Source organism: Salvia miltiorrhiza, chromosome 2 (assembly GCF_028751815.1).
Source record: "Salvia miltiorrhiza cultivar Shanhuang (shh) chromosome 2, IMPLAD_Smil_shh, whole genome shotgun sequence".
In the NCBI taxonomy this organism is placed as follows: domain Eukaryota; kingdom Viridiplantae; phylum Streptophyta; class Magnoliopsida; order Lamiales; family Lamiaceae; genus Salvia; species Salvia miltiorrhiza.
Window position 1 is genome coordinate 63,672,959 of NC_080388.1, and position 22,103 is coordinate 63,695,061.

Sequence of the window (22,103 nt, forward strand, 5' to 3'; positions counted from 1 at the left end):
TGCCGGATGTACAATGCGACCAATGATTTCTATGTGTATTGCTGTTATTAACTTATCATAATAGAGTATCATTTAACTAGAATCTACATTCTTGACGATATTTGAATTATTATACAAAACACAGCAGTATTGCTCTCGTGTTTTTTATTGATTTTTAAAATGGGATAGCATTTCCCTGTTTAATGATAATTAATTAGTACTATCATTTATTTGTAGGTCTAAAAAACTAATTATAAACATGAGTAACTAACCATGTCAGGATTTGTTAGGATGAGATAGTCACTATTTTCCATTTTTGCTAATTAAAAACCAAAGTGGTGAAACTGCTACAGTGAGAATATAATAATTTGTAGAAGTAGCTTTTTTTAGGAGCTGTACTCTTACATTAATTTTTTCGAATCTTCCACCTGCTACCAACCGAACCAATGAATTTGAGTGTAATTGAGTTGTTATTTGATTCTGAACTACAATACATTCAAATTAAATTATTTTCTTTTAGTTAATTAGTTTTTAGCTTGTAGTTCTTTGATTTTGGTAACCACATCTTAATGAACAATGCTTCCGGAAACAAAAGTATACTCTCTTATGTTGATGGTGGTTCATGAGGAGCGAATCGAGGGAAATTAAATAAAATTAGAATGATATGGTTTTTTTTTTTGAGAGGATAGAATGATATGGTTGATATCCACAAATAATGTGATATTATGAGTCGGTAATTGATTAAAAAATCTCGATTATAGTAAGTAATAAGATGTAAAATTTCAATGAAATGTATTTTTAAAAAAAATAGTCAAATTACCCTTCAAATTATGTTAATATATTAATTATGGAAGAATAATAATTTTTCAATATTATATAACTGTTGTCTTATTAATACTTGTACAAAATTGAGTATGCACTAACAATTTCACTTGTAATTAACTAAGGAGTCTCTTATATTACTATAAATATTTTTCACAATATTAGTAGTAGCTTTCTAGAAGTTATTTCATGAGTGTCTTCGAATATTATAAGAATTTTAAATTATTAATGAGTTTTAATGTTTTTTATATAAATTTTCTTAATTTCATTAGCTTTGATTTATTTAAATTTGTCCGAAAAAAACTTTAATATTTTTTTGTCTTTTTTATTTATCAATTTTATGTTTATATATCAATATTTTATCATGGTTAAGAGGTTTAATTTGTGAAAGCAAAAGTGAATCCGAATAATTAGGCCAAAAATAAAATAAAATCTATTGATATTCTCCCTTTGCGGATGATTTAATTAGTGGTAAAAGTAACATTCTTAAAACTAAAGGTCTTCAATTTAAATTTCACTAACGTTTTCTAGGTCGAGTCTAGCATACTTGGCACTACATATACCGGTTTAGTGCGAAGCTGGAGAACCGGCCCGAATAGACCGAAAAAATAAAGGATTAGGGCAAAAAAGGTTTAGCTCAAATTAAAAAAATTAGTCTAATTGATTGGAACCAAAAGTAGCCCGAGCATGATAGGACTAATTTGAAAACTGAGTAGGCTGGCATGATAAGTCAAAATTTCCCTTGTTACTTTATTAAACTTGATTACTTTTGTTGGTCTCAGAAGTGAGTGTAGTCGGGATATAGAATACATGAGTACAAACTTTTCGATCGGCCTATGCATACCTTTGTCAGCTGAATGTCGAGATACACTTGAAGAGTTGATAAAGCATGTATGCTCCTTTGACGTGAAATTAGCATTTCAACTTAGGTTCAAAGGTTTTTCAACTAAATAATAGAGCATGCATGTGCATATATCAAAGTATTGTGTGAAATATATTGCTGAGTCTATTTATGTTCGCTTTTTATTGTTTGTTCATTTAGTGAGACGGTTAAAATATGTTATTGTATTTGTTGATGTGCTACTTTAGGTGTATACTATCAAATTTGAGTTTTCAAACATTATGCATAGTAATACAATTTGAACGACATGATTGAAGCAAAGCAGTAAAGAACATAGAGTATTTGTATTGGTTCGGAAATAATCTTCTTTTGACCATATTTCAGGTCCCTAACTAATTCAATGGATGATGATTTCAATAGCTATTGATGTCCACTTGATTATATATAGTGTCATGGACATTGTCCACAATTCAACACATTTTACTATGAACTTAGATTGAACTAGTGATTCTGAATAAATTAATGACTATTCTTGGATTACAGCTTAATCTTTGTTCATGTTAGGTGTCTCCCGAACATGTTGCCAATGGTATTGTTCTCGGTACTAAGAGCATCCGCAATGGGGTTACATGATAGCTTACATAATAGCCTACTTTATGATGGGGGGACCACATGGTGTAAAGATGCTGCAGTGGGGTTACATGATAGCTTACATGATAGCATTAGTTTTGATTTTTTCATTTAAGTTTAATTTCATAAATTTAAATTGCACAATTTACTTCAAATTTAAATTGCATTAATTTTGAAATCCTAAAAATTACATAAAATTTAATAAAATAAAAACAAATCCTACAAATAACTATTCCGAGGAGTCAAAGCTGCCAATTTGAGTCAAAAGTTCATTTTTTTATAGAGGCGCGTGTAAAAAAAATTCAAAACACGCGCCTATAATTGACCGTTTAAAGGGCTACACGATAGCCCTCGTGTAGCCCTCGTGTAAGGTGCTCCCGCAACGCTTACACGATAGCACATTTACACGATAGGGCTATCGTGTAGCCGTTGTGAGTGCTCTAATTATAGCAGTAGAGTGTTATGAGGTAAATATTATTGAGCATAATTTGTAACAGAAATATAGATTCTTATTTATTTGATTCTTGTTTCATGAGGGATTGGGTGGTGACCGTCAATACTCATGTCCAAGTTGTGTGTGTGTGCTCATACTGTCATTCACAACTAACATTTCATCTTGAGTGGAGATTTGGGAAGTTACTAGGCGAAATAGAAGGGGAGTCTTATTGTGTAAGTCCTTTTGTTACTTATCTCCATGTAGTGGATTGTTTCCTCTGGGCGAGGCCCACCAAAAGTAGATGATTCAACGAATTGGGTTATCAAGTTGTTGTGTTGTTTTACTGCTTTATAACATTTATGTTCGGTGAATGTTCTTGCCCAACAAAGTACTAATTGTGGTACTATTTTCTCTACAAGTTCCATGAATTAGTCAATCTTGAGCCCAAAGTTTTTTTAGGTCCATAACTTTGACTATTTTGCAAATGTAGGACAAATTTTTTTGGGCTTGCAATTGTAGGATAAATTTTTAAAAATTGAGCATAAGTAGGACAAATTGAGCCGAAAAATTAATTTGTCCTCCAATTGCAAGCCCAAAATTTTTTGTCCTACATTTGCAATTACGGTCCTAAAAAAAGAGAGAGAAGAAAGAATTTTTGTAAAAATTTTAATCTTTAAATAAATATAACTTCTACATTTCAAATCAAATATTTACATAAAATCTATCAAATTAAAGCTCTTATTGTGATCTTTAATTTGATATGCATATTAAATATTTTGAGTGGCAATTTTGGAGTGGCAAGATATTAAATTTTTGCCACGCAAGAAAAGAAAATATCAGGGAAGAAAAAAGGAAATAAAATAACTCTTAAAAAGACAAGATTTCAATTTGAGTGGGAAATTTGGAGTTATAATAAAATTCAAGGTTTATTTATAAACTATATTTTTAAATTTTTTAATTTTTAATTATTTTATTTTATTTCTTTCTAAAATTATAAAATTCGACTAATTATAAAATATGTAATATGCATATCAAATTAAAGATCACAATAAGAGCTTTAATTTGACATATTTTATGTAAATATTTGATTTGAATTGTAAAAGTTATATTTATTTAAAGATTAAAAATTTAAAAAAAATCTATCTTCTCTCTCGTTTTTTTAGGCCCGTAATTTTTGTTATTTTGCAAATGTAGGACAAATTTTTTTGCGCTTGCAATTGTAGGACAAATTGATTTTTCAGGCTCAATTTATCCTATTTATGCTGAATTTTTGAAAATTTGTCCTATAATTGCAAGCCCAAAAAAAAGTTGTCCTATATTTACAAAACATCCAAAGTTACGGACCTAAAAGAACTTTGGGCTCGTCAATCTTTCATTGTTAAAAAATTGCCAAATACTACAAAATAAACAAGGAATAATATTTGATAAAGAAGGCAAAATTCAATAATCAAAATCAATATTATTGGATTCATAAAATAACTCTAACAAACAAGATGAAATGCTTTTTTAACTAAGGGTTTACATTTATATATCTTTACCCATAATTAGATTTTGATGGTACCATATCCTTAGCATGTAATATCAAATTTGAACCACATATCATGTTCATGTGTGGATATACTATAAATGTAACACAATGTAGAGGTTTTTTTTTTAATATTATTTTTAAACAAATTTACAGTGCAAAAATGTAAAAATCAATGCAACAATAATCCTTCTATTTCTCCAAAAAAAAATTTCCTTTAAAATTTACGATTCCCTAAAAGATATCTCTTTTTCATCTCCTATTTTATAAGAAAGCAGTTGGAAGCACCTACGTGGTTGAGGCTGGTATGGTGGAGGCGGCCACAAGGACCTGCTACATGCTCATAGGTGTCAAATGATGGTGGCCGATGATAGTGATGAATTCTCACATGAAAATTTAAAGAAAAATGAGAAGTTGATTGTGAGAGTAGATTAAGGATGCGATCGAGAGAGAAGGTCGAAATTTACTTCGAAATTTGTAGGAATTCGGAGAAAGACGTGGCAGAACAAAATACACATAAATCTGCATATTTGCAAACAAAATACATGCATGCTTTAAAACATAAACATGCACACCACCAAAAAGAAACATGCATGACATAAAATAGAAATTTACATACTACACAACATAAATTTATATATGTTAAAACAAAAACATGTAACATGTCTCTCATTCTCGAATATCTCTCACCTGTTCTCATTTAAAACCCAATCAAATCAATCTCATATGGATAATTTGATTTCTTTCTTGTTGATGCATTGGTTTCTTCGCATTAGGAAGTTATTAGGAAACAGTGTAGGTAAGAGAATAACATTTAGAAAAATTAATCTCATATGTATATTTGTGTATACTCGTATGCAAATTTATGTTCAATCGATTCATATATGCAAATTTTTGTTTGACAATATGTATATTTTTTTATCATATAACAAAATAAATTACAATTATACCATTTCTATAATGAAATCAACACCCGTCAGAAAATCTGGACCATAGAGTAAGATGATGGGTGAGATTGGGTATTACTCCCTGCGACCACAATATCATTATCACTTTTGCTGTTTTGGTTTGTACACAATATTATTACCATTTCCATTTGTAGCAGCCATTCATACACAAATCCTAAACATTATAAAACAATTTCTTCCCTAGACAAGTAAAAACAAATTAATCAAAAAACGTGAAAATGAGCTCTCGTAAATGTTTTTTAACTTCTTCTTCTTTTTATGAGGTCTCGTAAATGTTGAGAGTTGTGAGTGTGAAGGAAGGAGTGGAAAGAATCAGATACGACGGGTGCACATGGCAGCAAAAGAGGAGACGCAGAAGCGCCACGCTCTAATCATGAGCTGGACTGATTCACCACACAAAGTGACGGTGGTCCCCAATTCTCACATACAGCTCATCCTTTTATTCTGTCACCCACTTGCCAATATCTCATTTCCCAGGGGCCTTTCCGTCATTCATCCCCCATTTTTAGCTTTTCTCTTTTAATTTCCTACTCTCGCATTTACTGTGCTGCTCTCATTATTACGTCGTATTCCAAACTCCTCCTCCTCTTCAATCTTCATATAATCCCAATACTTGGTAGTAATTAATAATGATTTAGTTGCAAATTAAATTCCTATTATCAATATTTTTGTAAATCAACAAAATTTCTAAAACGTTATATTAAAGGTTAAATCTTTCAATTTGTAGAAAATTCATTCCTTTAAAAAAAATTGCACTAACTCATAATTATATCGAAATTCAAAATTGAGTTAGAGTCTTTGAAACTTATAATTTGAATTGTTTTCTTACGCTAACATTTTTATCGTTAAATAAATGTTCGAAATTGCAACACTATTATAAAATTATAATTTCATGGTGTCATCAATTACTTGATTGTCAAACATATGACGACGAAATTGGCAAAACAAGAAAACAACACAAATAATGAGATTATGAAATCTAAAGTCGAATGATCAAAACAATACTGCAATAGTCCCGCTTCAAAAAAAAAAGTTAAATAATAAAAGAAAATACTGCAATAGTATTATACAAGAATTTTAAAGGGTTGATATTTAATCACAGAGGGAACCATTTTTCTGCGAGAGAATTACAGGGGTTCGAAAACTTCATTTCTGATAATATTTTGGAAGATATTCAACTAGAGGGGAGATCATTCACGTGGTATCAACCACAAGGGGGTTGTAAATCAAAATTGGATCGTTTTTTGGTTAATGAAAAGTGGATGTCGAATTGGGGTCAAACCACGGCGAGAGGATTGCCGAGAACAGTTTCAGATCATTGTCCAATTATCATGGAGACAAAGGCAGTGGATTGGGGCCCAAAGCCGTTCAGATTTGTTAATGCGTGGTTAAACCACCCCGATTTAGAGAAGGTTGTCAAGGATTCTTGGAATAAGGGAGGTATTTCAGGTTGGGGTTGCTTTGTGTTAAAAGAAAAACTGAAAAGGTTGAAAGAGGACTTGAAGATTTGGAATAAAACATCGTTTGGAAGAATTGAGGAGAAACTTTCTTCGCTGAGGGATAAAATCCAACAATGGGACTATATCGATGATGCTTTGGGGCTCGATGAGGAAGAAGTTATTGAAAGAAGCGAGGCCGAAGCTTCGTTGATGACACATCTTAAAGACAGAGATAGTTTGTTGGCTCAAAAGGCAAAGTGCAGATGGGCGAAGGAGGGAGATATTAACAGTAAATTTTTCCATCAAGCAATCAAGTCTAGAAGAATCATCAACGGTATCTCAGGGCTTATGGTGGAAGATAGTTGGTCGGACGATCCGAGGGTGGTGAAACAAGCTGTTAGAAATCATTTCCAAACTCAGTTCCAGGAAAATTGCAGAAGAAGACCGCTCCTTCCGGATGACTTTGGCCAAAAGAAGATCACGGATGATATCAGAGATGGCCTCGATGCGCCATTTTCAGAAGAGGAGATCAAATCGGCGGTGTGGCAGTGTGATGGAGATAAAAGTCCCGGAACAGACGGATTTAATTTCCAGTTCATGAAAAGGTGTTGGGATATTATCAAAGAAGACTTGTGCAAACTAATGAAAGAGTTTCACAAGTTTGGGAAAATAGCAAGAGGATGCAATACTTCTTTTGTGGTTCTTATCCCAAAGAAGGTTGGGGCGACAGAGCTCAAGGATTACAGGCCGATCTCCCTTATCAACTGCCTATATAAGGTGATCGCGAAGGTCTTGGCAGCCAGAATGAAACAGGTACTTAATTGTGTTATTTCAGACTGTCAGAGTGCTTTTATCGAGGGGAGGTATATTTTAGATGGAGTTGTTATCCTCAATGAAATAATTGATGATAGTAAGAGGAAGAAAAAAGGTCTGGTCCTTTTCAAAGCAGATTTTGCAAAGGCCTATGACACTGTGGATTGGGGATTTCTTGATAGTATGCTACAAAAGATGAATTTCAGTGTTAGGTGGAGATTATGGATAAAAGGTTGTCTCACCTCGGCATCCTCAAATGTCCTTGTCAACGGCAGCCCCTCTGGTGAATTCCATCTTGGTAGAGGTCTTAGACAGGGCGATCCATTATCACCGTTCCTTTTCTTGATAGTGGCTGAAGGCCTTAACCTTCTGATGGAAAGAGCGATTCAAAATAATTTGATAGAAGCGTTTAAGATTGGGAAAGAAGACATTCGAATTTCACACCTTCAGTATGCCGATGATACTATGTTCGTCTTAACAAATAAGGTGGATAGTGTCAAAGCTTTAAAGTATATTCTCAAGCTTTTTGAACTACTCTCGGGTTTAACAGTGAATTTCGACAAGAGCTGCCTCATTGGAGTCGGGATTTCCGATTTCAGAGGTGAAGATCTGGCGACCATTCTCAAATGTAAAGTGGGTGGATTACCCACTAAATATTTGGGAATTAAGATTGGGACAAGACTTTCTCGGAAATCAGAATGGCAATACGTGGTGGAAAATATCAGGAGTAAAATCAAGAGCTGGGAAAAACGTAAGTTTTCGTTTGCTGGTAGAATCACCCTGATTCGATCAGTTCTTATATCCATTCCGGTATACCATCTCTCATTTTCTCTTGTTCCAAAAGGTGTGTTAGCTGAGATGCGGTCTTGTTTGAGTAATTTTTTATGGGGGGGGGGGGGGAATAGGAGAGAGGAAGATTCATTGGGTTAAATGGGAGCAGCTTTGTGTCGGTCTGGATTTTGGGGGTCTTAATTTTAAAGATTTGGGTGGATTTAACTCGGCTCTTATGGCGAAATGGATCTGGAGATTTTTGACAGAAAAAAATTTGTTGTGGGTGAAGGTGTTCAAATCTTGCCACAGGGACTTGGAGAGGGATTCAGGGCTGAGGGAAACAATTTGATTAAGTCGGCTTGGTGGAGGAAAGTGGTGGGACTGAGTAGGGGTGAGGGTGGAAAAAGGATGAGAGAAAATCTTGAGCGAGTAATTGGGGATGGGAACTCGGTGAGGTTTTGGACTCACATTTGGGCGGGGGAGAAATCTCTGGCTGATTTGTATCCCAGACTCTTTCGTCTAAATTCCAATAAAGATGGAGTTGTTAGTAGCATGGGAGAATGGATTGAAGGATCTTGGGAATGGAAATTCGAATGGGAAAGGAGTTTGAGGGAGAGAGATATGGAACAGATTCGTGCTTTAACGTTTTGCGTTAGCAAGATTCGGATGAATGCAGGTACAATGGACGCTTGGAGATGGAAGGCAGCCGGAAATGGGGTCTTCTCTGTCAAGACAGCATACGAGACATTCGTTAAAAACAGGAGTTCGTCCAATGTTTGCGGAGTCAAAAAGAAGTTGGCCATGATATGGAAAGCTCAAGTTCCAGCAAAGGTCAAGGCCACAGCTTGGAAGGTTCTTATAGGAAGAATTGCAACGGTGGACAACCTGCGGAGGAGACAAGTGTTGATACATTCGCCGGCTGATTTATGCGCCCTATGCCAGTTGAAAGAAGAAACCATAGAGCATCTATTTTTCAATTGCCAAAAAACAGAAGAAATCTGGAAAGAAATCTTAAGTTGGACAGGTAAACAAGCAGTATTTCACTTAAATTCCAAGGCTCATTTCAACGCTTTCGTGAATTTGGGGAGTAAGAAGGATGTGGATTTCTTTCTTGGTGTTTGGTTGTGTGTGATTTGGAGCATTTGGAAGATGCGAAATAATTGTATCTTCAATCAAGAAAGTTGGAATAAAGATAGAATGATGGCAGAGATTAAGGCGAGATTATGAGTTTGGCGGTCGGAATTGAATCACTCAACGCAGGAACAAGATTTTCGAAGATGGTTTGTTGTTGTTAGAGGTTTGGATTGCTAAAGCTTTAGTTACAGCGGCTGATCATACTGAAGAACATCATACGCTCTTTTGCTTATGTTTCAGCTGAGGTTTGGAGATTGGGGAGTCCGAATTTGGTGCTCCTTTGTGGAGTTGGTCTGGTGGGAGTTTATTTTCTTGTGCCATTTCCCTTATTTTTTCACTTATGTTCTGTATTCTTGGTACCTCTGGTACCCGGTGACCCGTTCCGGTCTTTTCCTGAATGAAATCTAATTTTTCTGATCAAAAAAAAAAAAAAAAGATATTTAATCACTACCTGATTCATAATTCTCAATTTATAGCTCTAAGTTCAAATTTCAAGTTTCACTTCTACTATTTTACTAACTATTAGTATAAAAACTTATTTTCAACCCTTAAATCATGAAAATTTATGTTAGAGTTATTATTTTAGTGAATGAATTTATTGTCCTATTCGAATTTTATGGAAAGTAATTTTTATTTTATTTTGAATTCATCACTTTTTATAACGAATTTATCATAATTTTGTAATTCGTAATTCATATTTTAAAATGCAGAAGAAAATGACAGTACAAATAACTCATAGAATTTTATAATTCGTAATTCATAATGACTCTTTATACTTACACATATCTAGAGTTGGAGTAAAATGCAAAAGAAAATGACAGTACAAATAGATGAATGGACAAAATTTAGGAAGGTAGAGTAGACTATGGCCTGTCACTCAGTATCCCAAAAATTACAGCGTTGTTACTATAAAATACCCAGATATTATAAATACTACCTGTAGTTTGATTTTATTCGGGAATCATCGGAAGCTGGGATTTAATTTCCACAAAATGTTTAATTTTCCGAAATTAAGATGTCAAATTTAAATAATGCTGATTGTTTTGGAGCTTTCCGACGTCTTGCCTTTTAAGTGACACCTAACGCTTGAGATACTTTCACCTCCACCCCCCACCACCCACCAGCTCCACCACCTCCACCACCACTCCGCCACCACTCGCTTTCTCTCTCTCTCTAGAAAACTAAAACCTCTCTCTAAGCTCTATACCAACTGCATTCCATTACTCAGATCTCCATTGTCCTACTTCAATCTCATATTCACTGCATTGCTTGCTGCCGGTGAGTGCGTGTCTGTGTGTGAGATTGATGCTCTACTGCTTTCGATTTTCTTCTTTGGGAATGATTGGCATCACTGAGCAACTGATTGAAGACCTTTTTTTTTCCCCCACAGTTGCTTTGTTTTCTGTGTTCCGAAAGCTCTTCTTTTTCTTTTGTTTTTGTTTGTAAAATCCTCTCCTTTTTCCTTGCTTCACAAAACAAGAGAGCATCCTCCAATTTCTTTCTTCTTTTCTAAATTTGCAGATTCTTTTCTTGTTTGTTTGCTTTTTCTATCTTAGTTCATTGTCCCAATTATCTTGCTCATTTTGCTTCTGGGTCTTTCGTTTGGTTAAGATTCCACCCCCCTTTTACTTCAATTCTGTTAAAAGTTTGTCGTCCTGAATCAAAAGTATTGCAAACTGTCGGTAATTTGATGCAAATTGCTGTTTTCGCTCTCGATTCTACAATTCTTTGCAATGCGTTTCTAAATTAAGTTTGAATCTAAAATTCTTAAAGCTACTTAGCTGTGTTAATTGTGAATACAGCTAATTGCTATCTATGGCCCTGCAGCTTGTTAAATATTGTATTTATTCTTTTTCTATATTTATATAAGCTTTCGGTGCCGAACACTAGTTTTTATTGAATATCGTAAGTTTCTGATAGTTTGAGGAAATTGTGCTTGAACTTTTAGATGTAACTATGATTCAATGCAGCAATTTGCTGCATATCAAAAATTTATATTGTGATCAAACCCAGTTTTGGATACCTTGACGGTTTAATTACGGCTCGATATAGTATTAATTTCATTAAAATGCTTTTACATTTTGGGGATGTCTATTTCATAGTGTATTTAGTTGCCCTATCCTTTTCTATCTTCATTGCCTATGTTTCTAATTATCTACAGTAGCTGTATGCTTTTTAAAAATTATCAGCTGCTAATGCAGAATCCGTGTTGAGAATATGACTGCAGAGTACTCATGTAAACCCTTCGATTATGCTCTTGACATTGATCTTATGGTCTATAACGATTTTGCTCTTTGGATATAAACTTTTGTAGTTTTTGTTATTCGTCACCCCAAAAAGAAAAAAAAGAGAAACAGAGAAATGCTATTTTTCTTCTTCTGGGTTTTCCCTCTTGCTCATAAAGCATATAAAGAGATACAAATTTGATGATCAAGTTCCGGGCTAAAGAAAAGTGAACTTTGACTTACCTTTTTCAATATTGCACTCAATAGACTGGTTGGTTGATTTGGTTAGATGCTGGTTTTCATGATCTAAATTTGTTTTTCATGTAGCAATTTGTGCATGAGCTTGCATATTTGTCACTTTGCTTATAAGTTATAATCCATAGGGAGTCTTGTTATGCCTTTGATAGTTGTGTAGTGGATGGATGAATGAAATTTTCTGTCTGCTTAGTGTATCACTTGCATTCATGAGGATATTTATCGTACACAAATATTTATATATGTATGTTCTTGAGTACACATATTATGCATGTGTAGTTGCATTTATGCTATAATTGGAAAACAAGTGCAAAGGTTTCTTGACCCGAAATGCTAACATTGTAATGCAAACTGTTACTATTGCCTGAAAACTATACATGTTGGTTTGTTGCCTATCTTGTACTATTTTTTTTTCAAGAGGATCAATTTGCAATAGATGTATCTTTTGCTTTTGATTTGTTTCTGCTACTCAGTCTACGTTTAGCCTAATTTTCACAAATTTTCTCTGTATTAACAGCTAAGGATGGATAAAAGGAGTTGGCCGTGGAAGAAAAAATCATCTGATAAGCAGGCTGCTGAGAAAATAGCTGCTACTGCATCAGACTCTTCTGCAGCTGCTTCAGATATAAGTGCAGCTCAAATCGACAAGGTTATTTCATATTAAGATGATCTATTCTAATGTTTAATTATTTGCTACAGGCACCTTTTGTTATTATTCACTCACATAATTTAGTTGATCCATACTGGTTCCCATGTACAAGTAGTTCTGATTTCTGTCAAGTTTCAATGACGTTGCTATAACCTCGTATTTTACTGGTTTTGGACACTCAAAAATAACTTTACTTAATTAAGCTATGAGTTTGTTCTTCAGCATCTTAACAGTTCTAGAGATTGAAGTGCCGGAAGGCCATTCTGATTAGGACTTTCTAGTCGCGAATTGCCTCAATGATTTCCAAAAGTTTGCCTTTGCATTCTTTGTCTTGTCATGTACATTAGGCAACTGATAGTCCTAGTTCCTTTAAGGCCATTCTGATTAGGACCTTTTAGTCTCAAGTTGCCTCAACAAGTTTTTTCTTTTGCAATATTTGTCTTACTCGTGTACATTAGGCAACTGATAGTCTAGGTGTTTTGTTATGTCCATTTTCTTGAACCATTGATTAAAAGTTTTGGGCATATACATTTATACCTTATAACTTAGATCTTATACTTTCTTGATCTATTTTTATGTAGGCAAAACAAGAAATCAATAAAAAGCCCAAGTATGTTCAAATTTCTATGGAATCCTATACACATCTAACTGGATTGGAGGATGAAGTGAAGTCCTATGAAGAACAGGTGCAGACCTTAGAGGAGGAAGTGAAAGAACTCAATGAAAAGTTATCTGAAGCGGATTCCGAAATGACTAATAAGGAAAATTTGGTCAAACAACATGCCAAAGTTGCTGAAGAAGCTGTGTCAGGTTCTAAAATACTATTATTAAATATCTCTTTCTTGATAAAAGTTTTAAGATGCTAGAGGTTGATTCCCACCAATTTTATTGAACAGGTTGGGAGAAGGCTGAGGCGGAAGCTGCAGCATTGAAAAATCATCTGGAATCTGTTACACTGCTAAAGCTTACTGCAGAAGATCGGGCAACACACCTGGATGGTGCTCTCAAAGAATGCATGAGGCAGATACGGAATTTGAAGGAAGAACATGAACAAAAATTGCAGGAACTTGCTCTTAACAAAACAAAGTTGTTTGACAAGATGAAGTTAGAGCTTGAAGCAAAAATAAGTAATCTGGACCAAGAGTTAATGAAGTCTGCAGCTGAAAATGCTGCATTATCTAGATCCTTGCAAGAGTGCTCTAACATGTTGATCCAGCTCAATGAAGAGAAATCACAGGCTAATGCCGAGATAGAACTTTTGAAGAGCGAAATTGAGTCTTTTGAAAGAGAAGTAAACTCACTCAAATACGAACTCCATATCGCTAGGAAAGAGGTGGAAATTCGCAATGAGGAGAAAAACATGAGTGTGCGGTCCGCTGAGGCAGCAACCAAGCATCACCTAGAAGGAGTAAAGAAAATTGCTAAGCTTGAAGCAGAGTGTCAAAGATTACGAGGCCTTGTTCGGAAGAAACTTCCTGGTCCAGCTGCACTAGCCCAAATGAAACTTGAAGTTGAGAACTTGGGCCGAGACTATGGAGAATCTCGTTTAAGGAGATCTCCTGTGAAGCCTTCTACTCCACACTTGTCTCAGCTGCCGGAGTTTTCGCTTGACCATGCACAGAAGTACATCAAAGAAAATGAGTTACTCACAGAGCGGCTACTTGCAATGGAGGAAGAAACAAAGATGCTTAAGGAGGCATTGGCAAAGCGTAACAGTGAATTGCAAGCTTCTAGGAGTATCTGTGCTCAAACAGCAAGCAAGCTCCAAAATATGGAAGCACAACTACAAGCTAATGGTGAACAGAAAAATCATCTCAGTTCTAATCCTCAGGTTTCAATTGAAAGTTTCAGTAGTCAGAAAGCAAGTATTCCATCAAGTTTCACCACTATGTCGGAAGATGGAAATGATGATAATATTAGCTGTTCTGGTTCGTGGACTGCTGGAATGATGTCTGAGCTCTCACATCTGAAGAAGGAAAAGACCCTGGATAGTCCGCAGAAATCTGAAAGTGTGAATCATGCAGACCTTATGGATGACTTCTTAGAGATGGAGAAGTTGGCGTGTCAATCAAATGGAACAGTCTCAGGTGCAGACTTTTCAGGTAATACAGTCAATGAAGGATCTGAAATTGTAAAGAGTGAAGCTTCAATTGAAGTCGCTACCTGTGCAGACTCTCAATTAGATGAACAGCATGGTTTGGAACCTCAAGCAGTTCCTAAAGAAGATGCAAATGTAGTAAATCTTCAACTGCAAGCAGACCCACTGGTCTTTGTGAAACTCCAGGCGAAAATATCCGGGGTTCTCGAATTAGTCTCTAATGAAAGGGACATGGAAAAAGTAATAGAGGAAGTTAGACAAGCTATGCAGGAAATGCATGAAACTTTACATCACCACTCTGTGAATGGTTTTACTGAGGCAAATTGTCCTTCTGGCACAAGAACTGATCAAATTACCGAGGATGCCAAGATAACAGCCACAAAGGAGACATCGGTGCCTCGGGATGCTAGCTCATCTATCAACACTTTTGAAGCCATCAATGAAGAAGTAGAAATTGCCATTATGCAGATTCATGACTTTATCACGATTCTAGGCAAAGAAGTGAAGACTGTCACAGAAGCAAGTCCTGATGGAGATGGGTTGAATAGAAAAATTGATATATTTTCTGTCAAATATAGTGAAGCAATGAAGAGTTATATCAATCTGAATGATTTTGTTCTTGACATTTCTGAAGTATTGAACAAAGCAAGTGAGCTGCATTTCAATGTTCTTGGATTTAAAAGTTCTGAAGTTGAAACTGGTAGTTCCGATTGTATAGACAAGATTGCCCTACCAGAGAACAAGGTTGTTGTTGAATCATTACGAGAGAGGTATCCAGATGGGTGTGCACATTTTTCGGATTCTGCATCCGATCCTGATGTTCCAAATGATGGGAATCTAGTTCCAATCTCTGAATCAACAGCCACTTCTTGGAAATGTTCATTGGAGGAGTTTGAACAATTGAAAATGGACAAGGATAACCTGGCAGTTGATCTTGCTAGATCTTTGGAAAATTTAGAAACTACCAAGTCTCAGTTGCTGGAAACAGAACACCTTCTGGCTGAGGTTAAATCACAATTAACAACATCTCAGAAGTCCAACAGCCTGGCCGAGACACAGCTCAAATGCATGGCAGAATCATACAATTCACTGGAAATGCGTTCAGAAGAATTAAAGACTGAGGTAAATCTTCTCCAAGGGAAAATACAAAATTTGGAGAAAGAGCTGCTAGAGGAGAAAAAAAGTCATAAAGAGGCACTTAACAGATGTAAAGATCTTCAAGACCAGCTTGAGAGGTACTAACTGACACATACTCAATTTCTGAATTATTTATAAATGAGTTGTTCTGGCCTGTTACCGAGTAAGGTTTTAAAATTGGTTTGAGTAGGATAATTTCAAATTGTTTTCACGCACCTGTGAACTAAACTATGAACCATAGTGCTAAATTATTTCTGATCACATGGTCAGATCGAAACTAGTCACCTATTCCTATTTGTTTATGTTTCTCCAAGTCTTAATATTTCTTACATCAAAGGTTTCATTTATATATCTAATATGTTTATGCTTTGTCTATGATATTCCAATTTCAGGATTGGTAATTCTGCAACAGCTGAAACTGATGAGAGGTCTGGGCAGGTGAGGCTTATAATTATATGTTTCTTACCCCGCTTTGAGTATTTTCATCCTGGATTTGCTAGCCTCTGTAATACTTGACTCATCTTTATAAAAAAAAATATTTGAAAATTGAAGGCTGCAACTAAGTGGCACACCCATATTAAAAGTTCTTAAAAGAAACAGTGAAAAGAAGTAGTAAACAACAAATGGGATGTTGGTCTAGATATGTTGTTTGAATAGTAACATTTGGACAAAAGCAAAGTGTATCAATAGTAGTAACTAATAAGACATTAGTTTATTTTGTGACAATTTATTTGGTTAGATGGTTTTTCAAAAGATTATGAAATTATTGGTTATTTCATGAAGAAATCATTAGAATATTATGTATAATTGAGGTTCTGGAAAACTCAAAAGCACCTACAATCTATTTCAGGAGAAGGAGTTGGCAGCTGCAGCAGAAAAGCTGGCAGAGTGTCAAGAAACCATATATCTTCTTGGCAAGCAAATGAAAGCTCTACGTCCGCAAACAGAGAATCGTTCCCCAAATAACATGAGGAGTCAAAAAGTTGAAGCCTCTGTTGAGGAAGAACCCACTATAAGTGGCATGAATTTACAAGATTTTGATGCACCTGAAATAGACACTGCTGCTTCTTTCCATTTGCACAGAGCTGGCTCAGAATCTCCCATGGATCTGTTTAATGCTTCTTTCAGTCCGTCTGATTCTGAAGCTAACAACTTATTGAGATCTCCGGTCACCTCAAAGCAACCAAACCACCGCCCTACAAAGTCGGGCTCCTCTTCTGCTTCGTCTACTACGACACCAGAGAAACATGCACGTGGATTTAGCAGGTTCTTTTCCTCGAAAGCGAAGAATGCCTCGTAGTGGTTCGGCGTGCTATATATATATACATACACATATATATCTAGCAGAAGAAATTTAAGCATATTCATGTATATAATGGTCAAATCCATTTCAACTTCTCATACTTGTAATTTTGGTGTTAGATTTGAGGGGTCACCTTCGGAGATGGTTGAATCTGGCTTTTGTTTGAAGGGTGATTTTTGTTTTAGACTGAAACTGGTGCTCGCTGATCATTGTTGTAAGATAAATTGTACTACACAATCAGACATGACTACTTAATTATTTGATTCATTTTTGTTTCCTTCTATGTTGTTTGGTTGACTATGGAGTGCCTCATAAACATAACCTTTAGCAGACTAGGTGATAGTCACTAGACATAAAACAAAATCAAATTAGACAAGGGTGATTAGGCATTTTAAGACCAAGCTCTCTTATTACCTGATCAACAACATCAAAAATTTAACGTCTCAGACACTGCAAATAGAACGCTAGAGTAGAGTTGTTGCCCTCCAAATATTTAAATACATTATTTCTCGGGATCGGATCAAGAGATTTGGGGGCCTAGATCCAAGAAAAGATAGTACATTGTCGACGACTTGTTCGATGAGCTTGTTGTGGTTTAGTTAGTTGATGTACGGTAAGTCTTTACCATTCCTTCTTAAAGCTTTAATCAGTGATTCCATTTAGAGGGTCGGTGATTGAGCTTATAAGCTCTTTAAAATAATTTACAAGTTGTTTTGAAGTTTATAGGCCCCTTTAAAGTATTTGATAAAATAAGTTCTTAAACAGCTTCTAAATTCTAAAAATAAAGTTTCAAGAGTTTATAAACTGCTCAAAAAATAAGTTTTTCTACCTCAATTTTTTTTTTTCATAATCTTATATGTAACAATTATTTTATAAATATTATTTAATTATAATTTGTTATTATCATCATATACCCTCTCAAATTCATCTAATTCCATTTTTTCTCTCTAACAAATACCCCCTCCGTCCACGAAAGAACTTCCTATCTTTCCTTTTTGGGACGTCCACAAAAGAACTTCCTACCTATTTTTGGACTATACCCCACCACTTATAATTCTCTTACTTTTCACTTTTCACTTTTCACAACTCACAAGATTAATTATAACACATTTTAACCACTCCCAGTACACTCAACTACCTTTTATCCACTCTCAATACATTCAACAATATTTTTTCTTAAAACCCGTGCCACTCCCTCCTAGGAAGTTCTTTCATGGACGGAGGGAGTATTTTTTATTTTTAATTAAAAATTCTATCTCTAGCATATAAAAGCTTAATTATTTCAAACACTTTGACAAACTTATAATTTCTTAAGAATCCACATCTTATACACAAAAAAAAAAAACTAAATAAATTTTTAAAACATTTTATAAGCTTGAATAACTTATACATTCTTTAAAATAAGCTTAACCAAACACCTATTTTAATGTACAAATTATAAACTCTTTGCATTTAGTCTATAAAATAACTGCAATTCACTTATTAAATATTTGCATTTTAGTGGTTTTAGGTTTGAATATAAAAGGAAGCACAATTACGTTTATAGATAGTGCGAGTATGATGTATTCTTACAAGTGGACCGCATGCAAGCACAGTCGCATTGATTTTAGAACCAAGAGCATCTTACATATTCCGCAATATTTGGTTATTTTGGCCTCTACAAATTTATTAATGTTGGAACAACTCGGCGTCTAATATTTAATTATGAGTAGTGATAAACGGACACCAGGTGTACTGAACACCTGGTAAAAAACCGGTCTTTTGGGTGGGTAGAGAATGGGCCGGTTTTAGGGGTTTATTAGTTTTACTGTTTTATCCCTTAATTTTTTCCATGTATATATATCTGAAATTAGTCTCTCTCCCTTGATTTTTTCGTCCATTCTCTTTCCTTATTTTCGTCCATTTTCTTTCCTTATTTTTCGGCTAATTTGTTTCTAATTTTCACAAAATCTTCCATTTTGTTTCCTTAATTTTTGAAGACTTTGTTTCCTTATTTTTATGTTTTTATTTCAGAAAATTTTATAAATTATATAATTCGAATATATTTTTTTTTTCGGTTTTGTTATTGATTTATTTGTTTTAAAATTTATTATTGATTTGTTACCAATAATTTAGTGTTTCTTGTTATAATAATTCTAGATTTGTTTTCGGATATTTTTTTTCTAAATTAATATTATTTATTTATTTTTCGAAAATTATTACTCCTAAATTTTGTGTTTATTTGTTTTTTATTAATTTGTTTCAACTGATTTTGTGTTTCTCCTTAAAAAAATAAGTACTAGATTTGTTTTCGTATATTATTTTAAAATTTTTTGAAAATCAGATTTTTTTTAAGATAAAAATAATTTTTTATCTAATATTAAATTATGTTATTATTTCGGATATTTATATTGCTAAAATTTTGTTATTTTTATTTGTTTCCACTAATTATCCGTTGATAAATATACTCAATATATTGTTTCCAATATATTTGGTGATTCTTCTAAAAATAATCATAGATTTATTTTCACTAATTTAGATATTCTCATTCTCCACAAAAAAATGTAACACATTCAAAAAATATGTATATGTTATACAGTTTTTTCACGCGATTTTCCTATGTATGAATCACTGAGTAATTGTATTTCTACTTTGCTATTCACACTAATTTATTTCAATTATATTATGCAACTTGATTACATTGAGTATAGTTATACGAGTTCATTAGACACACTATAGTAGTTCTCCGAGCAAGATTCCATCGTATGATTCATGAATATTAATTTTTATTTCAAAGTCACTAAATTATTTCATTTAATTAATTCAACTTTATTTCATTGAGTTTTAATTATTTCTTATTATTATATCAGGTTTAATTAATAATATAATTTTTTTATTATTTCAATTATATAATTAAACTTGATGAATGTTGAGTTTAATTATTTCGACTATAATACTATATTATAATATATGGTCTTTAAGTATATTGTTATATAATTTCAACTAATCAATTAAATTTGATTTCATTGAATATAATAATTTCGACTTCGTTACTCAGACAATTGTGGTTCATTTTGCTATTACCACATCGATTACAATACATGCTTATATTATATTCAAATAAAGAATATGCTATATAGGTTTATGATCAAAATCCCTGCATATGATTCATCTTATTTAATTTTTTCTCATTACTCACCCTATAGTATTTCATTTTCTTATTATTATATCGCTTTTAATAAAGTATACGTTATATATACTTTTTTCGAGCAAAATCCCATCATATGATTCATTCCTTTTTATTACAAATTCACTAATTAATTTCAACTATCAATTAAACTTGTTTGCATTGAGTTTAATTATTTTGACTTCGTTACTCACACAATCGTAGTTCATTTTTTTTTACGATTAAGCAAGACATATAAGCTTATTTTTTTATGATTAATGGTTGATTTTATTTAATTTTTAATTTCCAAATTAACTAATTTATTTCAATTAATTAATTCAACTTTATTACATTGAGTATAATTATTCATTATTATTATATCGCGTTTCATACTAAATTATAATTCAAGTATATGATTCTTTGAGATTAACTATTTGGACTTTTCTATTCACATTGTCACTATGGTAGTCAATTTTCTTGTTATTGTATCAATTACAATACTATAACATACTACTTTGTTTTCAAGTATATGTTATAAAGTTTACCGCGCAACCTCCCTATTTTTTCTTTTCTTTCAAAATCACTAATTCTTTAAACTTTATTTCATTGCGTATACTTTATTTTTAAAAAATTCAAAACTTTATTTCAATTATATTATTCAACTTTATTACATTGTATATAGTTATTACATTGAGAAAAATTATTATTATATCGTGCTTAATACTATATTATAATACATTGTCTTCAAATATTTGTTATATAGTTCTTCGACCAAAATACCACCGTATGATTCATTTTTATATTTATTTTTATTTTTTCAAATTCACTAATTTATTTCAATTAATTAATACAACTAAATTTCATTTACTATAATTAGTTCTTATTATTTTATCTCGTTTAATACTATATTATAATTCATTGTATTCAACTATATGTTATATAGATTCCAATAAAAATCTTTGCATACGATTGACTATACTTTATTTTTTATTCCAACTTTAATAATATTTCAATTATATAATTAAATTTGATGAATGTTGAGTTTAATTATTTCGACTTTAATATTATATTATAATATATGGTCTTCAAGTATATTGTTATATAATTTCAACTAATTAATTAATTTTTTTTCATTGAGTACGTATAACTATTTCGACTTCGTTACTCACACGATCGTGGTTCAATTTGTTATCATCATATCGATTACAATACTTTATTATAATATATTAAAATAAAGTATATGTAATATAGTTTTAAATTTTATTTTTTTTTCAAATTCACTAATCTATTTCAATTAATTAATTCAACTCTATTTCATTGAGTATAATTATTTGTTATTATTATATCGCGTTTAATACTATATTATAATACATTGTCTAAAATGTATATAGTTTTCCAACCAAAATCACATCGTATTCACATTTTTTCCAACCTTCACTAATTTATTTATATTAATTAATTAAAATTTATTTCCTCTTATTATATCGCGTTTACTGCATTATTATAATACATTTAATCCAAGTATATGTTATTTATTTTTTCGACCGATGCCCCATTATATTGTTTCCAAACTGAACAAATGTATATTTGTACATACAATTCAAAAAATACAAAATAATTATCGAAAAATAAAATATATGTTGAAAGGATTATTTTTAGGAGAATATCTAAATTAGGTAATCAAATCTAGGATTAGTTTTGTTCTAAAAAAAAAAAAAAAATCTAGGATTAGTTTTGGGAGAATTAGAATCCCTAAATTAGTGGAAACAAATCTAGGATTAATTATAGCAGAATTAGAATATCTAAATTAGTGGAAACAAATTTAAGATTAGTTTTAGGGAAATACACAAATTAGTGGAAACAAATAAAAAAAAATTAGCAATATAAATATCCGAAATAATAACATAATTTAATATTATTTATTTTTATCTTA

At 32.8% G+C, this 22,103-nt stretch overlaps 1 protein-coding gene across 2 annotated transcripts; it reads left to right on the forward strand.

Annotated features, from left to right (window-relative positions):
- The first annotated feature begins 10,302 nt into the window (after window positions 1–10,302).
- LOC131011064 (filament-like plant protein 4) lies at window positions 10,303–17,292 on the forward strand. Of its 2 annotated transcripts, none has more exons than XM_057938815.1 (6): window positions 10,303–10,636; window positions 12,356–12,487; window positions 13,069–13,297; window positions 13,384–15,820; window positions 16,115–16,160; window positions 16,573–17,292. In XM_057938815.1, exons 2-6 carry the CDS (start codon window positions 12,362–12,364, stop codon window positions 17,020–17,022), a joined length of 3,288 nt encoding a protein of 1,095 aa, XP_057794798.1. In that variant the 5' UTR covers window positions 10,303–10,636; window positions 12,356–12,361; the 3' UTR covers window positions 17,023–17,292. The 2 variants fall into 2 exon arrangements, with proteins under 2 accessions (XP_057794798.1, XP_057794799.1); XM_057938816.1 differs by lacking the exon at window positions 10,303–10,636 and adding an exon at window positions 10,650–11,040.
- The last annotated feature ends 4,811 nt before the right edge of the window (window positions 17,293–22,103 follow it).

Excerpts from the sequence above, each read along its gene's own strand:
- LOC131011064 (XM_057938815.1), top strand. The coding sequence starts at position 12,362 with ATGGATAAAAGGAGTTGGCCGTGGAAGAAAAAATCATCTGATAAGCAG. Across the intron at positions 12,488-13,068 it reads GTGCAGCTCAAATCGACAAG|GCAAAACAAGAAATCAATAA; the intron begins GTTATTTCATAT and ends ATTTTTATGTAG. Across the intron at positions 15,821-16,114 it reads CTTCAAGACCAGCTTGAGAG|GATTGGTAATTCTGCAACAG; the intron begins GTACTAACTGAC and ends TTCCAATTTCAG.